Source organism: Pristiophorus japonicus, chromosome 16 (assembly GCF_044704955.1).
Source record: "Pristiophorus japonicus isolate sPriJap1 chromosome 16, sPriJap1.hap1, whole genome shotgun sequence".
NCBI lineage: Eukaryota > Metazoa > Chordata > Chondrichthyes > Pristiophoridae > Pristiophorus > Pristiophorus japonicus.
This window is the reverse complement of record NC_091992.1, coordinates 19,811,450-19,832,639: the sequence shown is the minus strand read 5'-3', so window position 1 is coordinate 19,832,639 and position 21,190 is coordinate 19,811,450. Positions and strand designations below refer to the sequence as shown.

General features: G+C 40.1%; 1 protein-coding gene across 2 annotated transcripts in view; it reads right to left on the bottom strand.

The window, feature by feature from the left end:
• Positions 1–21,190, bottom strand: part of gosr1 (golgi SNAP receptor complex member 1) — a 120,783-nt gene that overhangs the window by 77,776 nt on the left and 21,817 nt on the right. For both annotated transcript variants that reach the window (XM_070858074.1, XM_070858075.1), the window contains exons 3-6: positions 18,929–19,016; positions 16,313–16,420; positions 10,252–10,343; positions 8,417–8,491 (exon numbers count right to left, since the gene is read on the bottom strand). In XM_070858074.1, coding sequence (XP_070714175.1) covers positions 8,417–8,491; positions 10,252–10,343; positions 16,313–16,420; positions 18,929–19,016 — 363 coding nt within the window. The remainder of the gene's footprint in view (positions 1–8,416; positions 8,492–10,251; positions 10,344–16,312; positions 16,421–18,928; positions 19,017–21,190) is intronic.

Below are 21,190 nucleotides of genomic sequence, written 5' to 3'. Positions count from 1 at the left end.
TCTCACCAATCTAACTGTTGCAGATTCATCTGTCCATGATATATTGGTAGCAGTAACAACCGCACAGTCCTTGTGGAGACGAAGTCCCTTCTTCACACTGAGGTCACCCTCCATTGTGTTGTGCGGCACTACCACATTGTTAAATGGGATAGATTCAAAACAGATCGAGCAACTCAAAACTGCGCATCCATGATGCACTGTGGGCCATCAGCAGCAGCAGAATTGTATTCCACCACAATGTGTAACCTCATGGCCCGGTATATCCCTCACTCTACCATTACCATCAAGCCAGGGGACCAACCCTGGTTCAATGAGGAGTTTGGAAGAGCATGCCAGGAGCAGCACCAGGCTTACCTGGGAATGCTGCAACACAGGACTACATGCACAGCAGAAGCAACATGCTCTAGACAGAACTAAGCAATTCTACAACCAACGGATCAGATCAAAAGTCTGCAATCCTGCCACATCCAGTCATGAATGGTGGTGGACAATTAAACAACTAACGGGGGGAGGAGGAAGCTCTGTGAATATCCCCATCCTCAATGATGGAGGAGCCTAATGCGTGAGTGCAACAGGCTGAAGTGTTTGCAACTATCTTCAGCCAGAAGTGCCAAGTGGATGATCCATATCGGCCTCCTCCTGAGGAGGAGTACAGCTACAACACTGGCATCTATCCGACAATGTGGAAAACTGCCCAGGTATGTCCTGTCCACAAAAAGCAGGACAAATCCAATCTGGCCAAATACCACCTCATCAGCCTACACTCAATCATCAGCAAAGTGACAGTGCTATCAAGTGGCACTTACTCACCAATAACCTGCTCACCGATGCTCAGTTTGGATTCCGCCAGGACCACTCGGGTCCAGACCTCATTGCAGCCTTGGTCCAAACATGGACAAAAGAGCTGAATTCCAGAGGTGAGGCGAGTGTGAGTGCCCTTGACATCAAGGCAGCATTTGACCGATTGTGGCATCAAGGAGCCCTAGTAAAACTCTCCGCTGGCTGCAATCATGCCTAGCACAAAGGAAGATGGTTGTGGTTGTCGGAGGTCAATCATTCCAGCCCCAGGACATTGTTGTAGGAGCTCCTCAGGGCAGTGCCCTAGGCCCAACCATCTTCAGCTGCTTCATCAATGACCTTCCCTCCATCACAAGGTCAGACATGGGGATGTTCGTTGATGATTGCAGTGTTCAGTTCCATTTGCAACTCCTCAGAAAATGAAGCAATCCTTGCCCACATGCAGCAAGACCTGGATGACAGTTAGTTTGGGCTGAAAATGACAAGTAACATTCGCGCCACACAAGTGCCCGGCAATGACCATCTCCAACAAGAATGTCTAACCACCTCCCCATTACATTCAATGGCATTCCCATCGCCGAATCCCCCACCATTAACATCCTGGGGGTCAACATTGACCAGAAACTTAACTGGATCGCCACATAAATACTGCGGCTACAAGAGCGGGTCAGAGGTTTAATATTCTACAGCGAATGCCTCATCTCCTGACTCCCCAAAGCCTTTCTACCATCTACAAAGGCACAAGTCAGGAGTGTGATGGAATACTCTCCACTTGCCTGGATGAATGCAGCTCCAACAACACTCAAGAAGCTCGACACCATCCAGGGCAAAGTAGCCTGCCTGATTGGCACCCCATCCACCATCTTAAACATTCACTCCCTCCCACCGGCACACCGTGGTAGAAGTGTGTACCATCTACAACATGGTAGCACCTTCACCACCGGGACTGCAGCAATTCAAGGCGGCGGCTCATCACCACCTTCTCAAAGAAAATAAGGGATGGAAAATAAATGGTGGCCTTGCCAGCGATGCCCACATCCCAGGAATGAAGAAAAGAAAATACACTACTTGGTTTCAATAACCCAGTAAAACATAATCTTCAATAGTATCCCATGGAGTTAGATCAATGCTTATTTGGTTTTCAAGGGCAAGTTAACTGCAGGGAACTTGTCCTCTCATGTACCATGTCGTTGTGTAAACTCCTTTTTTTTTTCCCCACAGAAATTCTTACTTCCAGCAATTCTCTGTCGGATCCAGCAGACAAATGTTTCACATTAGTGCTGCTGTTCAGCTCATATCTGCAGATATACTTTGCTCTATGTCAACGGTAAAAGAAAAAAATATTTTGCTCAGTTCTATAAAGCATCTCTTCATGTACAGAGCACAAAAAATACCCCCCGATGGTTGATACAGGCTACTGCACAGTTGATGATTTTGCTCTGAATTCATCAAAGTTTGGTGGCAATTGCATCTAAAATAATTGTGCATGATACTATTTTAGTATCAAAAAACAAATGACCTGCATATTTTATACAAACAATTTTTGACTACATACAGGTCCATGAAATAAAGCAGCGGCAAAAACAGCAATCTACGCATTTTGTTTTGCTACCTTTTTTCTGCACTTTGTATTTAGCTGTCTACCTGTATTTGCTTGGTACTGCCCACGTTCAAAGTTACATTGCAGTGATCATGGCATGCAACATTACCTGCACTACTAACGCACACCAAAACTCTGGATAACCCCATCAGCTGCCAGTTCCCAAACACTTACCAGCTAAACTGCAGGTTACTGGTTGCTAAACTACTTAATTTATTCCCCAACAAATTGAGGGGTTGGAAATCAGATATGGAAAACTAAAATTAGGACAAAAGGTTTCTCCAATAGCAAAGGATTCTGTGTCTTATTCCACTTGTGTCAAAAGTTCTGGCCAGGGAAGAAATTAAGGCTAAATGCTTCATAAAGAAGGGGGAAATAGTATTTATATGGTGTCTTATCAAGTCCCCAGGATATCCCAAAGCACTTTATGGATTAGGTATTTTGAAGTGCAATGAGGATAAATTGCACACAGCAAGGTCCTACAAACAACAAATGCACGAAGGACCAGATATCCTGTTTTTGGTGGTGTTTGTTGAGGGACAAATGTTGGCCAAGACAAATGGCACCACCTTGGTACTTCACTGAATTGTCAGCCTCAATTATATGATCCAGTCTGCAATGCAACTTGAATCTACAAGGAAAGGAGTGAAGGATAGAAATACTGAATACCTGACTTTAATCTAGTTCAGTTTAACTTTTCATCAACAGGCAGAGAAGCAAGTTTGTGTTTAGATAATGGTATAGATTAGCTTGAGATCTTACCATCAGCAGTTGACTAGTTACTTCTTTAGCGGTAAATGCAGAGTTGTAGTCATATTCTCTAATCTATACTGGTTACCTGGATTTACTTTGTAAGTACAATTGCATCTCCTATACACTTCCACTTGAAGTTACTGAAGTTAATATAAAATGCATCACGAAATTCCGCAACAGTATTTTTAGTTTAAAACTTTCATTAGGAACACAAAACCAAATGTAATCCATAGTGATCAGGTATATTGAAGCTGCAAACAAAATTTTAAAAAACAGCTTGAGAAAACAAAAAGCTTTTGATACAGATTTTGTTGTAGGGCAATAGCAGGAATTAGCTTACTGGGGACTGCCAGACTCAAAGCACATTCAGAGGGCACTATACATTCTAGTCCAGTGGTGGCCAATAATCCGATCCACAGGCCACATCCAGCCCGCCAGGTTATTCTATCCGGCCCGCTAGATGGGACAGAAATAGAACGCAAGCCGGAGCTCGAACTGCACATTCATCTATCCACTTTCACTTCTCATGGGTCAGACACAGACCCGAACTGCAGCCAAGGAAAATCCATAGTAATATTTCATTCAAATAATTCGCAAAAGCGATTCTCCCTGCCCTGATCTTAAAAGGATCCCTTCTGTGATTCTGGGCCCCAATGGCGGACATCCGTACCCAGAATGCACTGTATACTCGAATATGCCCTATCCAAATTAGAGTGGAGTCATGGCTGCTCATTTCCACAACTCTTTTATCGAAGAAAGTGACCAGCGCTGCATCTTTCCTCTCTTGGTATCCAGAGTACGATGGCAGGGGAGTTTTCATCTGGCACCAATTGGGTGGTATTAATAATCTTTGCAGAGTGACATAAGGATGACTGAGGTGGGAAATTGATGCTGACACAGGCTCTAAAGTGGGTACACTTCTATTTCACAGCACTGATTTACAGCGAACAGAAGACACCACAACATGTTCAACTTTTATCTCTGACTCATTTCTAAGCAGTATCGAATACATGTGTGTGGAAGATGCATCTGACTTATGTTTATGCTTATGCAATGTTCCCTCTAATTTTTTTTTTCCCGCACGCAGTCCCTTTAAATTTTCTGCGCAGCCGGCCACAATGCAGCCGTGCAGGCACAGCATCTCTTCCAGTATCAGGAGCTGGGGAGCGGCTTGCGCAGGACCACACGATTGTTGTGCGATCATGCAGCCACGCGCCTTAGGGGGAACATTGGTGGCGGCCCTCAACAGCTCACCAAAACTTGTTAAGTGGCCCTCCAGCCCAAATAATTGCCCACCCTTCTTCTAGTCCAACTGGAATCAAATTAATTTCCTAGTTAACCATCCGAGGACAATCTATGGCTCAAAATTCCCTTCCTCCAGCTGAATTGCATCTCAAACCTCAAGATGGAGAATATGTATTTGGAGCAAGTGACAATTCTGTCAATAAAAGGGATAAAATACTAATTACAGTAACTTGAGTTGATCTCGAATACCCTTTCAAAATCGGTCTCGATATCCACTGACCAGCACAATCCATAGGTGTTAAAACTAGAGCTCCTGGACTTCAGCTTGATGAAGCAATGATGACAATCACAGTTTTATGACTGAAGTAGTTGCTAGTTCCTTGATTATAATTAACTAATGAGTTCGTGAGGGAGATTTCTGCCATTGTTCTCATGCTAACAGTTAGACTCTTGCATTCACACCCTCAAATTATGCCGGATTTGATCATTATATGTTAACATATTTATTATTTCAACAAGAATTATATCAAAGGATATGATTCCCAACCGAAGAGGGGTAACACAGATGAGCTAAGAAATGACATTTAGGTAGCAATGAAACATTAGAAAATAATTCAGGATAATGCCCCAGAAAAGGTCACCCAATTCAGCTTATAGGCTTCAAGATATTATGACATTTATTATATATTATTCAAAATCTACAATGCTAATATTCATGATCCTTACTGGTCTTGAGATCATGCAACTTTGTTATGGATTATGAAATAAAGACCTTAATTTATATTATATATGCTTGAAGGGAAAGCATTTAAGTTTCATAAATAGTTTCAGTTGTGCTGAAGCACGGTCAGTAATAGAATCAGCTGCACCTCAATCATCAGACACCTCAGTAAAAGCTTCGTGAAAACCTTTCAAAGGAAAACAAACAGGAGAGAACTCATTTGTAGGGTTATGGGGAATAAGCTAGAGTGTGGGTTCAAAAAGCTGGCACAGGTACGACAGGCCTCCTTCTGTGCTGTATGATTCTATGATATATTTTGAAAGCAATTATTGACTGTTGCACCAGTGTTCCTAATTTAGAAAATGTATTTATATTTGATTTTAAGACTTTAAAAAATACAATTTTCTCTTCTTTCTCCCTCTGAAATAGTCGCATGCCATGTGCCTTCCTCAACAGAGCTAATGCTCACCAAGAATTGCTGCCGCTTAAGTCTATGTAGCTGTGAGCCAATCTTCTCTTTCTCCCAGTTGGCATTGTCTAGCTGACACTGAGCATCTCTCCGCAGCAGACATGGGAAACCTTACAACACGAGCAATTACTTACAGGCACAAACCTGCATTCTACCACTCGATGCTGAGTTGGTCTACAGAAACAAAGCAAAGGTACCATGCTGGCTAATCACAAAAACCTTCTTACACTTAAAAACAAAAATAAAAGGGGAGAATCAAAATAAACAAACTTCCAAACTTATCAGATAGCTTTGAATAAAGAAGGCTATATAGCTATTACAACAAGTTTCACATAGCGCCTGTAACATAGTAAAACATCCCACGGCACTTCACAGGAGCAGCAGACAAAATTTGACACCGAGCCACATATTCAGACTGGTGACAAAAGCTTGGTCAAAGAGGTAGGTTATATCTAATATACCAGTGCTAAATATATCTACACATTGGCCCAGAAATTGCAGTCGGAGGCTTCCCGCAGGCAGATGCCTCTGACCACAAAAATATTTACGAATGTACATGGTGGTCCCGGAGGAATGTAGACTTGCGCTACGAGGTATCCGTGCGCAGTCCAGCGTAGTGGCTCACCTATTTCATTGGCGTATATGCTGCCTGGGATCACCTGGGCAGGACTAACCCATTAAAATGGAGTATCTCCATTCACAGTAATGGTCATCTCCATTTGTATGGAGCTGTCATAACTACGACTGGGGTACCCCCCAAAACACAAACATTTTAAATAAAAAAAACACTTCACATATTTAAAATTAATTGAAATTGAATTTAATTAAATGTTTTAGGCAAAAGTGTATTTAAAAATTTTTTATATGATTTAATAGGGGTAAAAAATAAACTTATCATAATGGACAGAGTTTTTAATATAAAAATGAATACATTTTATTTTACTATCTTTTAAAACTTACGCTGGTAAAAGCAGGCCATACGCTTTTACCAGGCGTAAGAGTTTGAAGGACATTCACTGGGCAGGAGTTGGGCAAATAGCCCCCCTTATGTATAAATTCTGTTGACTAATGTACTGTCATATTTTTTCTTTAAAGTGTTCATTCATGAAAAGGTCACTGCATATTTCTGTGCAATGCGCAAAAGAATTGTAAAATTTTCCCCCTGTGCCAGTTTTTAAATATAATCAAGCAGAAATCTGACCTGCCCACTTTAGAAAACAATACAATGTACTGCCAAACTTCATTATAAAACACATTGAAGGCATCATATAAAGTAGCACAAACGATATTAAATAGAAGAGCCATCACAGTCAGAAAATGAACATTCTTAAAAAGATGACAGTTCTATGAATCCAAATACCACTGTAGAAATAAAATGTCCAAATTATAGCCTCTCCATGCAAACTACTTCCAACTAATTAAATGAAAAATCAGGGATGATTTATGCACATTGAAATAATTTGAAGAGAACATCAAACTGGTCCACTCATTGCTTTCAAAGGTGTCTTGTGTATGGGACATAGAATTTTCTTAGCACAATCATTAATCCATTTGTATGCACATCCTCACTTACAAAAGGACACATATGGGGCCCAAGTTTCCACATGATTTGCGCCTGATTTTTTAGGAGCAACTGGTGGAGAACGGACTATCTTAGAAATCGCAATTCTCCACATTTTTTTTTTCTGCAGTTCTAGTCAGGTAGAACAGTTCTACTTTGGAACAGAATTTTTTCTTCAAATGGGGGCGTGTCCGGCCACTGACGCCTGATTTCAAAGTTTCCACAGTGAAAACGTACTCCAAACTAAGTTAGAATGGAGCAAGTGAAGATTTTTGTAGAACTGAAAAAACCTGTTCTACACATTAAAAAATCAGGCGCAGGTTACAAATTAGGCGTCCAGAACGAGGTGGGGGGGGGAAGGGAACTCATTAAATTCTACAATAAATCCTTATTTATACTTCTACAAATAAATCCAACCTGAATAAACATTTATAAGCAAAGAAAAGATTAAATAAACCATCTTCCTACCTGTGTGAAAGTGCTTCAGGCACGGAGAATGTTGCAGGCGTTCGTTCCCGCGGGGGGGGGGGGGGGGAAGAAGGAAACAGCCGTTTCGTTCCCGCGGAGGGGAGGGGGGGGGAAGGAGACAGTGAGAAGGCTGCAAGAAGCCTCAGTGCTGATGGCAATGTGCTTTTATTAAAAAATGTTCAAAAATTAAACAGCTACAAAGAACTACAAAAATGGCCGAGTGCCAATGTTATTTTCACACTGAGCATGCACGAACGCTCCAACGCGCACGCGCAGTGTTGCCGGCAGGAAAAAAACTAATTTAAATAGTACCCGCCCTCTCCCACTTACAAAATCGGCGCGAGTGTAGGCTCCGCCTTTCTGGGCGCCGCGCCAAACAGACAAGGAGCTGCAGAACGCTCCAGAATCGCAATTTTTTTTTTAGGCGCCGTTTTAGGCGCGAAAAACAGGCGCCCAGCTCGGAGGAGCGCCCATTTTTTATCGTGTGGAAACTTGGGCCCGTGGTCACTAATAACACCCAAAGTGACCAGAAACAGCTCTAGGTAGGAGTGATGAGTGACGTAAAGGCCGCTCTTTCACTTTGGGGGGGTCACAAAGCATTCAAGTTTAGTGTAGTTTATGACATTATCTGAACCCCTTGATTAGATTACTGCCTTGTAATTACCATTCTCCTCTACAGTACACTTCACTCCAACAATGCTTTGCTTCGTATATTGCCCTCCTTCAATCTTCACCTTGATCATACATATCAACATACACTAGTTCAACAGCCAGTGAAAAAACACACGGAAATAAACTTACTTTCGAAGGTGTTCATGTTCTTTTAAGAACAGTTCTGTTCTTCTGTTGTTAACTCCTGACCCACTTTTGTAAGATCTGAAGAGGAAATATTACATAGGATTACATCGGATATACGGCACAGAAACAGGCCATTCGGCCCAACCAGTCCATACCTGCGTTTATGCTCCACTCGAGCCTCCTCCCATCTTTCCTCATCTAAATCTATCAGCATAACCCTTTATTCCCTTCTTCCTCATATGCTTGTCTAGCCTCCCCTTAAATGCAACTATACTATTCGCTTCAACCACTCCCTGTGGTAGCAAGTTCCACATTCTCACCACTCTTTGGGTAAAGAATTTTCTTCTGAATTCAATTCTATACCCCGAGAAATAAACCCCAATGCTTGGATTGCTTTTTTTTTTAAATGGCCTTGCTAATCTGCGTCGCAACTTTTAGCGACTTGTGTATTTGTACTCCGAGATCCCTTTGTTCCTCTACCCCACCCAGACTCGCACCCTTCAAGTAATAAGTGACTTCCCTATTCTTCCTACTAAAATGTAATACCTCACATTTATCTGTGCTGAACTTAATTTGCCAATTGTGTGCCCATTCTGCAAATTTATTAATGTCCTGTAATTTGTTGCAGTCCTCCTCAATATTAACTAACACCCCCAATTTGATGTCATCCGGAAATTTAGAAATTGTGTTTTTGATTCCAAAGTCTAAATCGTTAATATAAATTGTGAACAACAGTGGTCCCAGCACTGATCCTTGTGGAATAGCGCTACCCACGTTCTGCCATCTTTTACCCCCACTCTCTGTCTTGAAGCCAGCTAGCTATCCATTCTTCTCTTCGCAGGCAGTACCTCGGAGTAGAGAATGACTTGCTTCCGCACTAAAAATGAGTTCTCAGGTGACTGATGAGTCTGATGTGGGACTACAGTCTCCGTCACAGGTGGGGCAGACGGTGGTTGAAGGGACGTTGGTTGAAGGGACGGATGGGTGGGTTGCTTGGGCTGTGTCCCCTGACTATGCATTCTCTGACCTTGTTCATCAGTCTATTTTGGAGTGCACTGTCGAAGGCCTTTTGAAAATCTAGATAAATTACATCTACTGCATTACTATTGTCTACTCTGCCACCTCTTCAAAAGATTCTATGAGATTGGCCATATGAAGACTTTATTAAAATGGCCAAGGTAAATGATAGAGTATTACTTGTTGCCACAGACACACACATTTGTTACCGCTTTAAAATTTTTACATACCTAGCTCAATTCTACTTTTCAACTTGGTCAACAGACTACAGTATTTATTATCCCCTTACATTTTTAAGCAAATTTAATCTGGCAGCATTTAAATATATTTTAATAAAGTAAGCTACAAAACCACGAAGAAACTGTTAATATTTTCGCCTGGGCTTACTGTTCTAAGTCAATGGATATTTCAACACTTGAAAACACAAGTCATTTTACATTTAATGAATTTACTTTAATAATGGATTGGTCTCTGTAGTGTAGCTAATTAGTTTTGTTTTACTAAATTGCATATTAATGTTAAACTCATTAAAATAAGAGAGAAAATAAATTGAGCACTGAAAGTGAAACTTGTGAATTATCAAAGTAATTTAATGTTGCTTGAATGCAATGCTTACTAAAAGGATTTTTAGCACAATTATAAAACATACAAAAAATGAATCTTTTTGGCCAATATATATATTCAAATGATTCACAATCACAACATGTTAGTTTGGATCCAATAAGCTTCTATTAATGCTATGGTTTGGTAGCATACGTATAAAGTAACAAAAAGTACGGAAGTGGTTCTATATATGCCCGCGCTCATCAACAATTGCTTACTCAATATCTTTCCGAACTGATCCCAACAAGTCTTCTCGTTCTCGGATTGCAATAAAGTTTGCTTTGGTTTTATTAAACTCATGTGTATAATCCTGTTAAAAAAAAATTAAAACTATTAAACTGTTGGAACTAACTATCTATCCATGCAACTACATTTCCTCTTGCATCTCCTGTGAAACATACATTACATACATTAGGAATTGGAAAATCCCCATTATTAATTTGCACAGTTGGACCCAGCACTCAATGATCTAGAAATTCGCCCGCACAGCACCCATTTTTCAAATACTAAACAGCCTCCAATATGGCGGGCAGGAAGTGGACACGCATTATTAGCTGGAAATGCACTGCCCGCCACGTTGGTTTGGGCAAAAATAAGAAACTGCATCCATGGCCCACGCCTGAAAATGCCATTTGGCTATTTGCATATTCAAAATAATGGCCCCAACAGCTGCATGAAGCCCCCCTGCCATGTTGGGTTGCCCTGAACACAGCCAGTCTGGTTTCCTCATCGCCGACGAGTGCCTGGGTACACCCATTTGGTGTGTGCGGCTTGTCGGCTCGATGTTAATGAGGCCCGAGGTGCACGATCACATGCATATTGAGCCTATCCATTTAGGGCGGGGATCGTTCCAAGCTCTCTAATATCTGGGCCAATATGTCTACAGCTGGAAAAAAAATGGCTGCCAATACTGATGCCTTCAGAAGAGGATGGTGTGGGAAGGAAACTTCAGGTTGTTTAGCACTCCCAGATGAAGCAGCATGGCTTTTATTCAACCTCTGCTGCCAAAATTACAGCTGGCACTAGCAATTGTATTGTATTATTATAAGACCATAAAAATAAGGCCTACTTAAAATTCTATCTTCTTGTACCAATTCCAATCTGACAAAAAATTGGCTAAAAAGGGACAACAGTAGCACAAAAACTTTTGATTTGCAGCTATTATATTTATGTAATAACAAAGACAACAACCACTATTTCTTTTCTCTTAAAAAGACAAAATTGAAAGCAGCTGCTGTATTTTGTAATAATTGTCATGAGTTCAGAACCAATCCACTAACAGGATCATCCACAAGTCCTTTTCACAGAGCAGAACATTGAACAGTGGAAATGCTCCATGTACAGTATTGGGTATCTGTTTAAAGTTGATTTTCATCCTTTCCCACAATATACTTTTGAAAACAGGCGCAAAGGCAAGACAAAATGGATCCTTGGTAGTCTTGTGAAAACATGACAATTATGATTCTCTGTAGTTAAGAATATTTGAAAGCAACCCTGCAATGGATCTAAATATGGAAGGTGGGCCTTTGAATCAAAATAGCCAATTTTATTGAAAAATTATCCAGAACCTTAGCTAAAATGAAGCAAATTTTGCATTAGGCAATTCTAGTGGATGTAATTGTACCACAAATCTAAATCATACCCGGTCTCAGATGAGCTCTTTAAAAGAATTCCGCTTAGCATTTTGACTGAAAGGATATATTCCTTTTAAAGGCATATATGTATTGGATGCAAAAATCATGGCCAATGCTAATGGTACAAATCTTTTTCAACAATTCACCGACTAGTGGAAATAATCTTTCACCATTTACCCTCTCAAACACTTTCACCTCGGCCGACTCTCTGAAGGAGGTATACAATTAGTTCCACTCCCATATCCAGTTTGCCATCAAACAGTGCTCAAAAATCTCCCCACAATTCTTAGTAGTTTTTGGGGTAGGCCATCTGGCTCTGGTGACCTAGCAATTTTAAATCCCATTAACCCTTTTAAGTATTAAAAAGAAAATTGTATTAAATCCATTAATTTTCCTGAGGAATCTGCACAGTAGACCAACCAGGTACATGTCTCTACAACTGATTTATTTCTGTACAACATAATTACATTTCTGGAGTTTGAACATAACCCTCCGTGATCAGAATTGTCAATTTTATTGAAAAATTATCCAGAGCCTTAGCTAAAATGAAGCAAATTTTGCATTAGGCAATTCTAGTGGATATAATTATACCACAAATCTAAGTCATACCCGGTCTCAGATGAGCTCTTTAAAAGAATTTTGCTTAGCATCTTGAATGAAAGGGTATATTCCTTTTAAAGACATATGTATTAGATACAAAAATCATGGCCAATGCTAATGGTACAAATCTTTTTGTGCAAACGCAAAATCTACAACACAGGACCACAAGTCCCAAGTTACAGAAACATGGTTATCCAGTTGTTTCTATCTACATTGACAATTTTATTCGTTCAATCTATCTCTTCACTACAAAAATAATCAACAGCATATTTGTTGGCCAAAGCACACAGGTCTTAATTATGTAGGTGTCAAAGACATTGTGATTTCTTATAAAAATAGTGCTATTGCACTTCTTTTGTGTTTGAATTAGAAAATTAAATGTAATATAAAACTGGCTTACATAAGACTGAATTAGGCCAACATTATGATTCACTCCACAAATTAAAAATACCAGAGCCACACTGGGGATTTCATTCTAACCATCCAAACAGCTGCCTTGGATAGGGCAAAGCAATGACTGGAACCAAGTCCCAAATGTTTCCGTGTAACCCATCAAGACTTGCAAGTTGTTAAATTAGGAACAAAGGATTAGGAGTAGGCCATTTAGCACCTCAAGCCTGTTCCATCATTCAATGAGATCATGGCTGATCTGTGAACTAACTCCATGTATCAATCAGCCTTTTCCCCATATCCATTAATACCTTTGGTGAACAGAATTCTATCAATCTCAGATTTAAAATTAACAATTGACTCAGTATCAACTGCCATCTGCGGAAGAGAGTTTTAAACTCATACTACCCTTTGTGTAGAAGTGGTTCCTAACATTCTAACCTGAAAGGCCTGGCTCTAATTTTTAGGCTATGGCCCCTAGTCCGAGATTCCCCAACCAGCAGGAATAGTTTCTCTCTATCTACCCTATGTTATATACTGCAGTGGAAAATGTTATGGACAATCGGAACATATTCAATGTACCCAAACATAACCAGCTTAAAATGTCAATCCCTTACTTTGTGAGGAGAAATGTCCAAATTTATTACAGACTACTTGTAATTCAGTCACTTAATTCAAATTATCTGACAACTCTTTTAAGCGCTGTATGGGCGAAATGCCGAAAGTAGCGCTCAGCGAAAATTTGGGCAATATTTGGGCATTAGTTTCCATTATAAACAGTCTTCTGGGTAGTGCACGAGTGATGTCAGATTTTATTTTTAAAAATATGGGCAGTAGTTTCAGCAAATTCCCAGTGTTAATTGTATGCCGAAAGTTACGCCGGCGATAAGTGGACGATAATTGGCCGTTAGTTTCCATTTATAATCAAATATGGGCGGTAAACTCAATCTCAGCGGTTAAATGGGAGGATATATGAAAGTCTAGCCCTATATTCCCACTTTCCTGTTATTTACATTGCTTAATTATAACTATTGGACAGTTCAAACTTTCAGCCCCCAAAAATGATTTATCAGTAGATTGTAATACTGGCAGCTGGCTGGATATCAGCCACATCAGGCCTGCTGTCTGGAAGACAGTGATGTAGGTGATGGGTCCAGTGGCTGTTTTCATAGGATTGTCCATCAGGATTCTTTCCAGTCCTGGATGTAAATCCCAGAACTCCAAAATGATCAAATAAATTCAGTCACAAAACAATCTGCAAGCCAATGGAACACCACACGTCAGCAAACTTCTGGCTGCAAAAGCAGATATAGCTGGTCTCTAGTCAACTCCAAAGTGAGTAACATTTTTGAATCTCTCCTCCCAGACACGAGGATAAAGGATTGACTTTTCTGTACAGCCATTACCCGGCTCAAAGTAATGTTTCTCTTTAACATTTCACAATATTCTGAAATTAGGAAACTTCAATACTTTAACAACTAACATTTACAAAAATATTAATCTATTGGGCAGTTCGGTTTTTACCTCATAAACCAAACCAATTAAAATCTGTGTTAACCTTCGGTTTACTTCAACTTTATTATACAGAATACGCAAAAAAAAACCCATTGCCTTCCACTATGAAGTTAACAGAATTGCGGGATACCTTCGTTAATTTGAATATGGTTCCCAAGAGAAACGAATCATCTAAAGCTGTGGTATTTTATTGTGAAGCTATCATTTTGTGAAATTGAATTTATAATGAATGGATAGTGCAGAGTTTTATAAAAAGATGAGGCACATTATTTCCAACCTTTTAATGGGTTACCACCCTGTTCTCACAACAGTGCCTAATTAAAATGCAAAAAGTCTGTGTCTTGGGAAGCTATTAATCAGCAGCTTTCAGTCACCGTTTATTTTTTGCTAAGGTTGACATCTGTACATCCAACCTCTAACTGACGTTATTTATCACTCAATTAACAGTTTAGACTACTGCATTAAATCTTCATGACATGCAATTTATCCTCATTTATATATAGCTGTGATTTAATCTTTCTATATTTTAACTACACTTTCAGCTCCGTCACTTAACAAATTTATTTAGATGGAAATTAATGGTTTCTTTATCACCGATCTTAATTTGAAGACAAAATATATTCAGAAGCTGCATACCAGCATATGCACACTCTGGTTGAAACTTCCCTCAAAATGCATCTCTTCCTGCCTTCCTTTTGCTGCTGAAAATGGTTCCACTAGTGAACATTATCTGCTTGCAAGTGTCCACAACAGCCAGAGGGGCTGTAAATTTGAAATTTGGTTACGTAAAGCCTATAAAAGGAAGGGAGGAAGAGATGTAGCTTTAAGGCAGTCTTTGAGTTAAAAGTATGAAAAAGTTTGAATCTTGTTGGATTCGTTTGAGCATTGTTTTATGTGTGAGATTACACCGAATCAATGCAAAAGTTTGTTTAAACTTTTTGGTACCCTTAGTTAAAAAATATTTGAATACATTATATTAATATTGAGTTTCCTCTGTATGAGTCTTTTCACGATTTTTCATTTACCTGCAATGACAAAATACTGCATTAGTTTATTTAATAGATCTAGGTTTCATCATAGTTCATTTTATAATAGTTTTTACATCTTGAGGGAAGTTGCAACTAGAATGTGCATATGTGGGTAGTGCAGCTTCTGAATATATTTTGTCTGCAAATTAAGATCAGTGATAAAGAAACCATTAATTTCCATCTAAATAAATTTGTTAAGTGACGGAACTGAAAGTGCAGTTAAAATATAGAAAGATTAAATCAAAGCTATATATAACTGAGGATAAATTGCATAAAGATATAAAATCTTTATGTACAGTAAGTGTCCATTTGATTACCCTTCTTTTGTTGTCATATTGGAACGTAATGCTCAGTAACAGAACAGTCAGCTTATATAGAAAATAAAAATATCACTACAGAATTAACATCCATCAGTTAGTTACTCCACCCCGAGACGCATCAATTCCTAACCCATTTCCCCAGATTTAAAATCTATCTCACCATCATTCCTTAAACTCACCTCTTTGCACAATCAAATTTTGGTACTCACTTTCCTGTTCATTTACTGCACTATTTGTGCCTCCAGATCTAATTGAGGGCCTAGAAGATTTTTTTTCCCCTCAGATTGTTGTCAATTTTATTGTAGAACTTAATTTTACATAATTTCCCCCTCAAACCTCTGCCCAGGCTCTCCCAAAGTCTTACCCAATTTATCCAATGAGTAGCTGAAGCACACAGACTAAGAATATCGCCACATTGTATCTGCAGTAAGTGGCGAATTGGCATGATAAGGTGATGATAGGTCTTGATATAATTGTCCCCAGTGACCCTAACTTAGGGAGGGGTAGATCACCCAGGATGCCTGATTGAAGTATGCACATACAGGCAAGACAGACTCAGCTATAATTCATCTTAGCCTTCCCCCAATGTTAATCAATGAATAGCCTGCCAATACTGACTGTCAAGAGTTACATGAATAATAGCTACTTGGGGGGAGAGTGGCAACCTTGCCCCTTGTCACTAGAAAAACAAACTTAGCCATATTCTCCCCCATATCCTGAGATGCTCCAACAACAAAATACTTGTACTTGCACATTAAGACCAGATTGCAATTTTATGGAGATTCTTTTTACCTGTAAAATATCTCTGTGTCGTTGTAGTGTGTGCATGAGCGCTGCATTCAATGATGTAACGCCAGGGGTTGAAGTGTACTCTGCCATTTTGTCATTTACTCCCGTGAGCTAGAGACAAAAATGAATAAAACATTGAAACATGTCTATACAAAGAATAAAGGCAGTGCCATAGAATTTCATATCAGTACATCTTTGTTTTCAATACTTGTTTTCGTTTTCCCTCTCCTTTTTAGGCACGCCACTTGGTGCACCATCCCTGTTAAGAATACAGACAAGTAACATACTTCCAAGTTCACTGCTAATGCCAGCAGTCAGATATCCATTCACCTAAAATATTCAACTGTGCAAATGCAGGTGTAAAGGTGAATTCCTATTGCAGCCATACTGATGTGGGGATGGATGAGAGGGGCGCTAGTTGGGTACAGGAAAACAAAATCATGGAGTAATTACATGGACTCATCCATGGGTCACTTGTGGACATCTCCTGGTGGTCTGGTCAGAGTGTCACGGAGTCCTTCTTGTCCATGGTTACTGTGTAAAAGCAGGAGCAAAGAGGCTTCACAACCTCAACAAACAGTACATTATGTAAGTGAGTTCACCTCACACCCAATCAGCTTCAACAATTTCTCCCAGCTAAGTCCCAATGGCTCTCGCAGTTAACTCTCAATGAAAAGGATGATTTTTTTTTTGCGCAAAGCTATTCAAATTAACCTAATCCGAAAGCATTGCATTGACTCATTTGGTAGCATTCTTATCTTAAGAGTCAGAATCACGGGTTCAAGTTGCACTCCAGAACTTCAGCATACGAAACTAGGTTGACGCTCCAATACAGAGGGCTGTACTGTCAGAGGGGCAGGGAAGAGATGTGAAAATGAAGTTCGTCTGCCTGTTGGACATTATTCCATGACAGTATTCAAAGAGCTGGACATTCTCCTCTCTCAACAGCAACAAAAACAGATTAACCGGTCACTAACCTCATTATTGTTTGTGGGACATTGCTATGCACAAAATGTTTGCATAAAAGCAATTTCATTATATGTGAAGTGCGTTGTTTTTTTTCCTGAGAGATGTGATAAGGTTCTATATAAATAAAAGTTATTTTTCTCTAATTCTTTGTAACAGTTTAATTTTTAAAAGGGGTAATGTTGGCCTTTCTTTACATCTGTACAATGTTGTTCAAGCCTCACGTCTCTGCTCAGCACGTGAAACAATATTGATGTGCTTTCAACCGAAAATGGACATATATTTATGACGTGGAACTCTGCATTGGAATAAAGATGCATGGGGGCAATCAAGCAGAATAGTATTTTGGGTGATGAATTGGGAACGGGGTGAGGTGTGGGGGGGGGCAGAAAAGATGTAAACAAAATCGCCGCAGCGATGGATCGTCAGATTTTTCAAAAAAGATTCCGACCATGTGGTTTGTTTTATATCACTTATTCAAATCATTATAACTGTACAGACAAGCTTTGACCTTTCTCCTCATTTAAAAAAAAGTTAACAGGTTAAAACATTTTGTTATAACTACAAGTTACTCAAAGGGAATTTAAAGATAGGTTGAGTAGGTTGGGCCTATACTCATTGGAGTTCAGAAGAATGAGAGGTGTTCTTATTGAAACATATAAGATAATGAGGGGGCTCAACAAGGTGGATGCAGAGAGGATATTTCCACTCACGGGGGGAAACTAAAACTAGGGGGTATAGTCTCAGAATAAGGGGTTGCCCATTTAAAACTGAGATGAGGAGGAATTTCTTCTCTCAGGGAATTATAAATCTGTGAAATTCTCTGCCCCAGAGAGCTGTGGAGGCTGGGTCATTGAACATATTTAAGGCGGAGATAGACAGATTTTTGAGCGATAAGGGAATAAAGGGTTATGGGGAGCGGGCGGGGAAGTGGAGCTGAGCCCATGATCAGATCAGCCATGATCTTATTAAATGGCAGAGCAGGCTCAAGGGGCAGGCTTGAGGGGTCAAATGGCCTACTCCTGCTCCTATTTCTTATGTTTAAAGAGCTGTTAGTGCACTACGCGAATGCTATATGGTACTTATTTTACATTGTACAAATTGATTATTTCTCCAGCAAAATGCCTGGAGTGGAGGATAGTTACATAATACAAACTGTGTGCGTAAAATCAATCCCAGCCACTTAGGGCAGTACAGTCTCCAGGCGTGGTTGATGGGAGAATTATCCAATCATCTCCTTTCAGTCCGGCAACAGTGGTGTCACTGTATGCAGCCTAAATAAGGCCTCAAGTGCGTAACACATAAATGGCAAAGGACAATGTGTGGCTCCCATGTTTATGCAATGGATAACAAGGAGAACCTTGATGGCATCACAGAGGAGAAACACAACAATGCATAGTGATACAGCTGGATTTTGATCTTTGGAGTGTTTCGACACTGCAGGGGCCCTGGAGAAGCACAGTAGCACAGCCTACACTGCATTTTAGCTGCTTCAATCATCTTATTGATAGCAATCAGTTCTAGTATTGCACGAGGGCTGTGCAACGATACAACAATAGTCCCATAAAAATTGGCATTGCAATGCTGTAGAGACTGGAACTACTCATAACAAGCGATCATTATAGCAATATTTGACTGGAGGTTTAGGTTCACCTTGGCCAGCAGCTGTTCTATTTCCACAGCCATTGTCTCAAACATCCTGTCCTGGCTCGATCCATTAAGAAGCGGTGTTGTATCAGAACTAAAAAGGTGAAAAGAAAAACATAACTAGCACAATAATACAAGAAAAAAGTAGGACCGTATATAAATTGCTGCGCAGTGCCACTAAAATACTAATTTCATTAATCCACCCAAGTATGTGAACAGTAAAAATAACTTTGTTGACCTAGGAAATGAAATGCATTGAACAGGTGGAATTTTGAGTCGTTAAATCATTTATTAGTGTTCAGACTTTTTGCATGAAATATTTACTTTATTTAAGGAAATAAGTTCAACCGTCAGAAAAAATATAGGGTGTTCAGTTGATCAAAAAGGTGGTTAAGCCCACTCTTAAAAGATTTAAAATACTTGGCTTTATGAAATATTCATCAGCTGCACAATTTTTCCTAACTTTATACTTATTATGAGAAACACCACTTCGCTAAGTTAGGCAAAAATGAGCCTGGTATTTTCTACCTCCAGTGCAAAGAAACACGAGCAGTTAAGGATGGATATGCCTTTAGAGAACCTATTTAAATTTCAAAATACTTAAGCAGCACAAATTTATTCGATGAAGAACCATTTATGGGCAACTGGAGGCTTCCCAAGAAGAAATCAATCATTGCTTTAACTTATGCAGGCACCTTCACACATGTTGATTGAACAGCTTGTAAAATAGTTTGACATTTTTCAAGTTAAGCTTGAAATGGGTTAATTTTAATAATATCGTGTATCACTCAGAAATGTTATTTAAGAGAATACAGACACAAGAGTCTGACCACGTCCCCATGACATGCAATGGCATTACCATCAACATCCTGGGGGGATCACCACTGACCAGAGACTGAATTGAACCAACCACATAAATGCCATGGCTACTAGAGCAGGTCAGAGTGTGTGTCACTTCCTGACTCCCAAAAATATCTTCACCACCTACAAAGCACAAATCTGGAGTGAGATGAAATACTCTCCACTTGCCTGGATGGGTACAGCTGTAACAACAATCAAGAAGCTTGATACCATCTAGGACAAAGTAACCCGCTTGATTGGCATCCCATCCACCAGCTTAAACATCCACTCCCTCCACCACCGGCATACCATGGCTGCAGTGTGTAACATCTACACGATGCACTGCAGCAGCTTGCCACGGCTTCTTTGGCAGCACCTCCCAAACTATAACCTCCACCACCTAGAAGGACAAGGGCAGCTGGTGCATGGGAACACCAACTCAAAGTTGTGCTCCAAGTCACATAACATCCCGACTTTGACATAAATCGCCATTCCTTCATTGTCGCTGGGTCAAAATCCTGGAACTCCCTAACAGCATTGTGGGAGTATCTTCACTAGAAACATAGAAAATAGATGCAGGAGTAAGCCATTTGGCCCTTCAAGCCTGCACCACCATTCAATATGATCATGGCTGATCATGCAACTTCAGTACCCCATTCCTGCTTTCTCTCCATACCCCTTGATCCCTTTAGCCGTAAGGGCCACATCTAACTCCCTTTTGAATATATCTAACAAACTGGCCTCAACAACTTTGTGGTAGAAAATTCCACAGGTTCACAATTCTCTGAGTGAAGAAGTTTCTCCTCATCTCGGTTCTAAATGACTTATCCCTCATCCTTAGACTGTGACCCCTGGTTTTGGACTTCCCCAACATCGGGAACATTCTTCCTGCATCTAACCTGTCCAGTCCCGTCAGAATTTTACACGTTTCTAAGAGATCTCCTCTCATTCTTCTAAATTCCAGTGAATATAAGCCTAGTAAATCCAGTCTTTCTTCATATGTCAGTCCTATCATCCCAGGAATCAGTCTGGTGAACCTTCGCTGCACTCCCTCAATAGCAAAAATGTCCTTCCTCAGATTAGGAGACCAAAACTGCACATAATACTCAAGGTGTGGCCTCACCAAGGCCCTGTACAACTGCAGTAAGACCTCCCTGCTCCTATACTCAATTCCTCTCGCTATGAAGGCGAACATGCCATTTGCCTTCTTCATCGCCTGCTGTACCTGCATGCCAACTTTCAATGACTGATGTACCATGTCATCCAGGTCTCGGTGCACCTCCCCTTTTCCTAATCTGTCACCGTTCAGATAATATTCTGCCTTCCTGTTTTTGCCACCAAAGTGGATAACCTCACATTTATCTACATTATACTGCATCTGCCATGCATTTGCCCACTCATCTAACCTGTCCAAGTCACCCTGCAGCC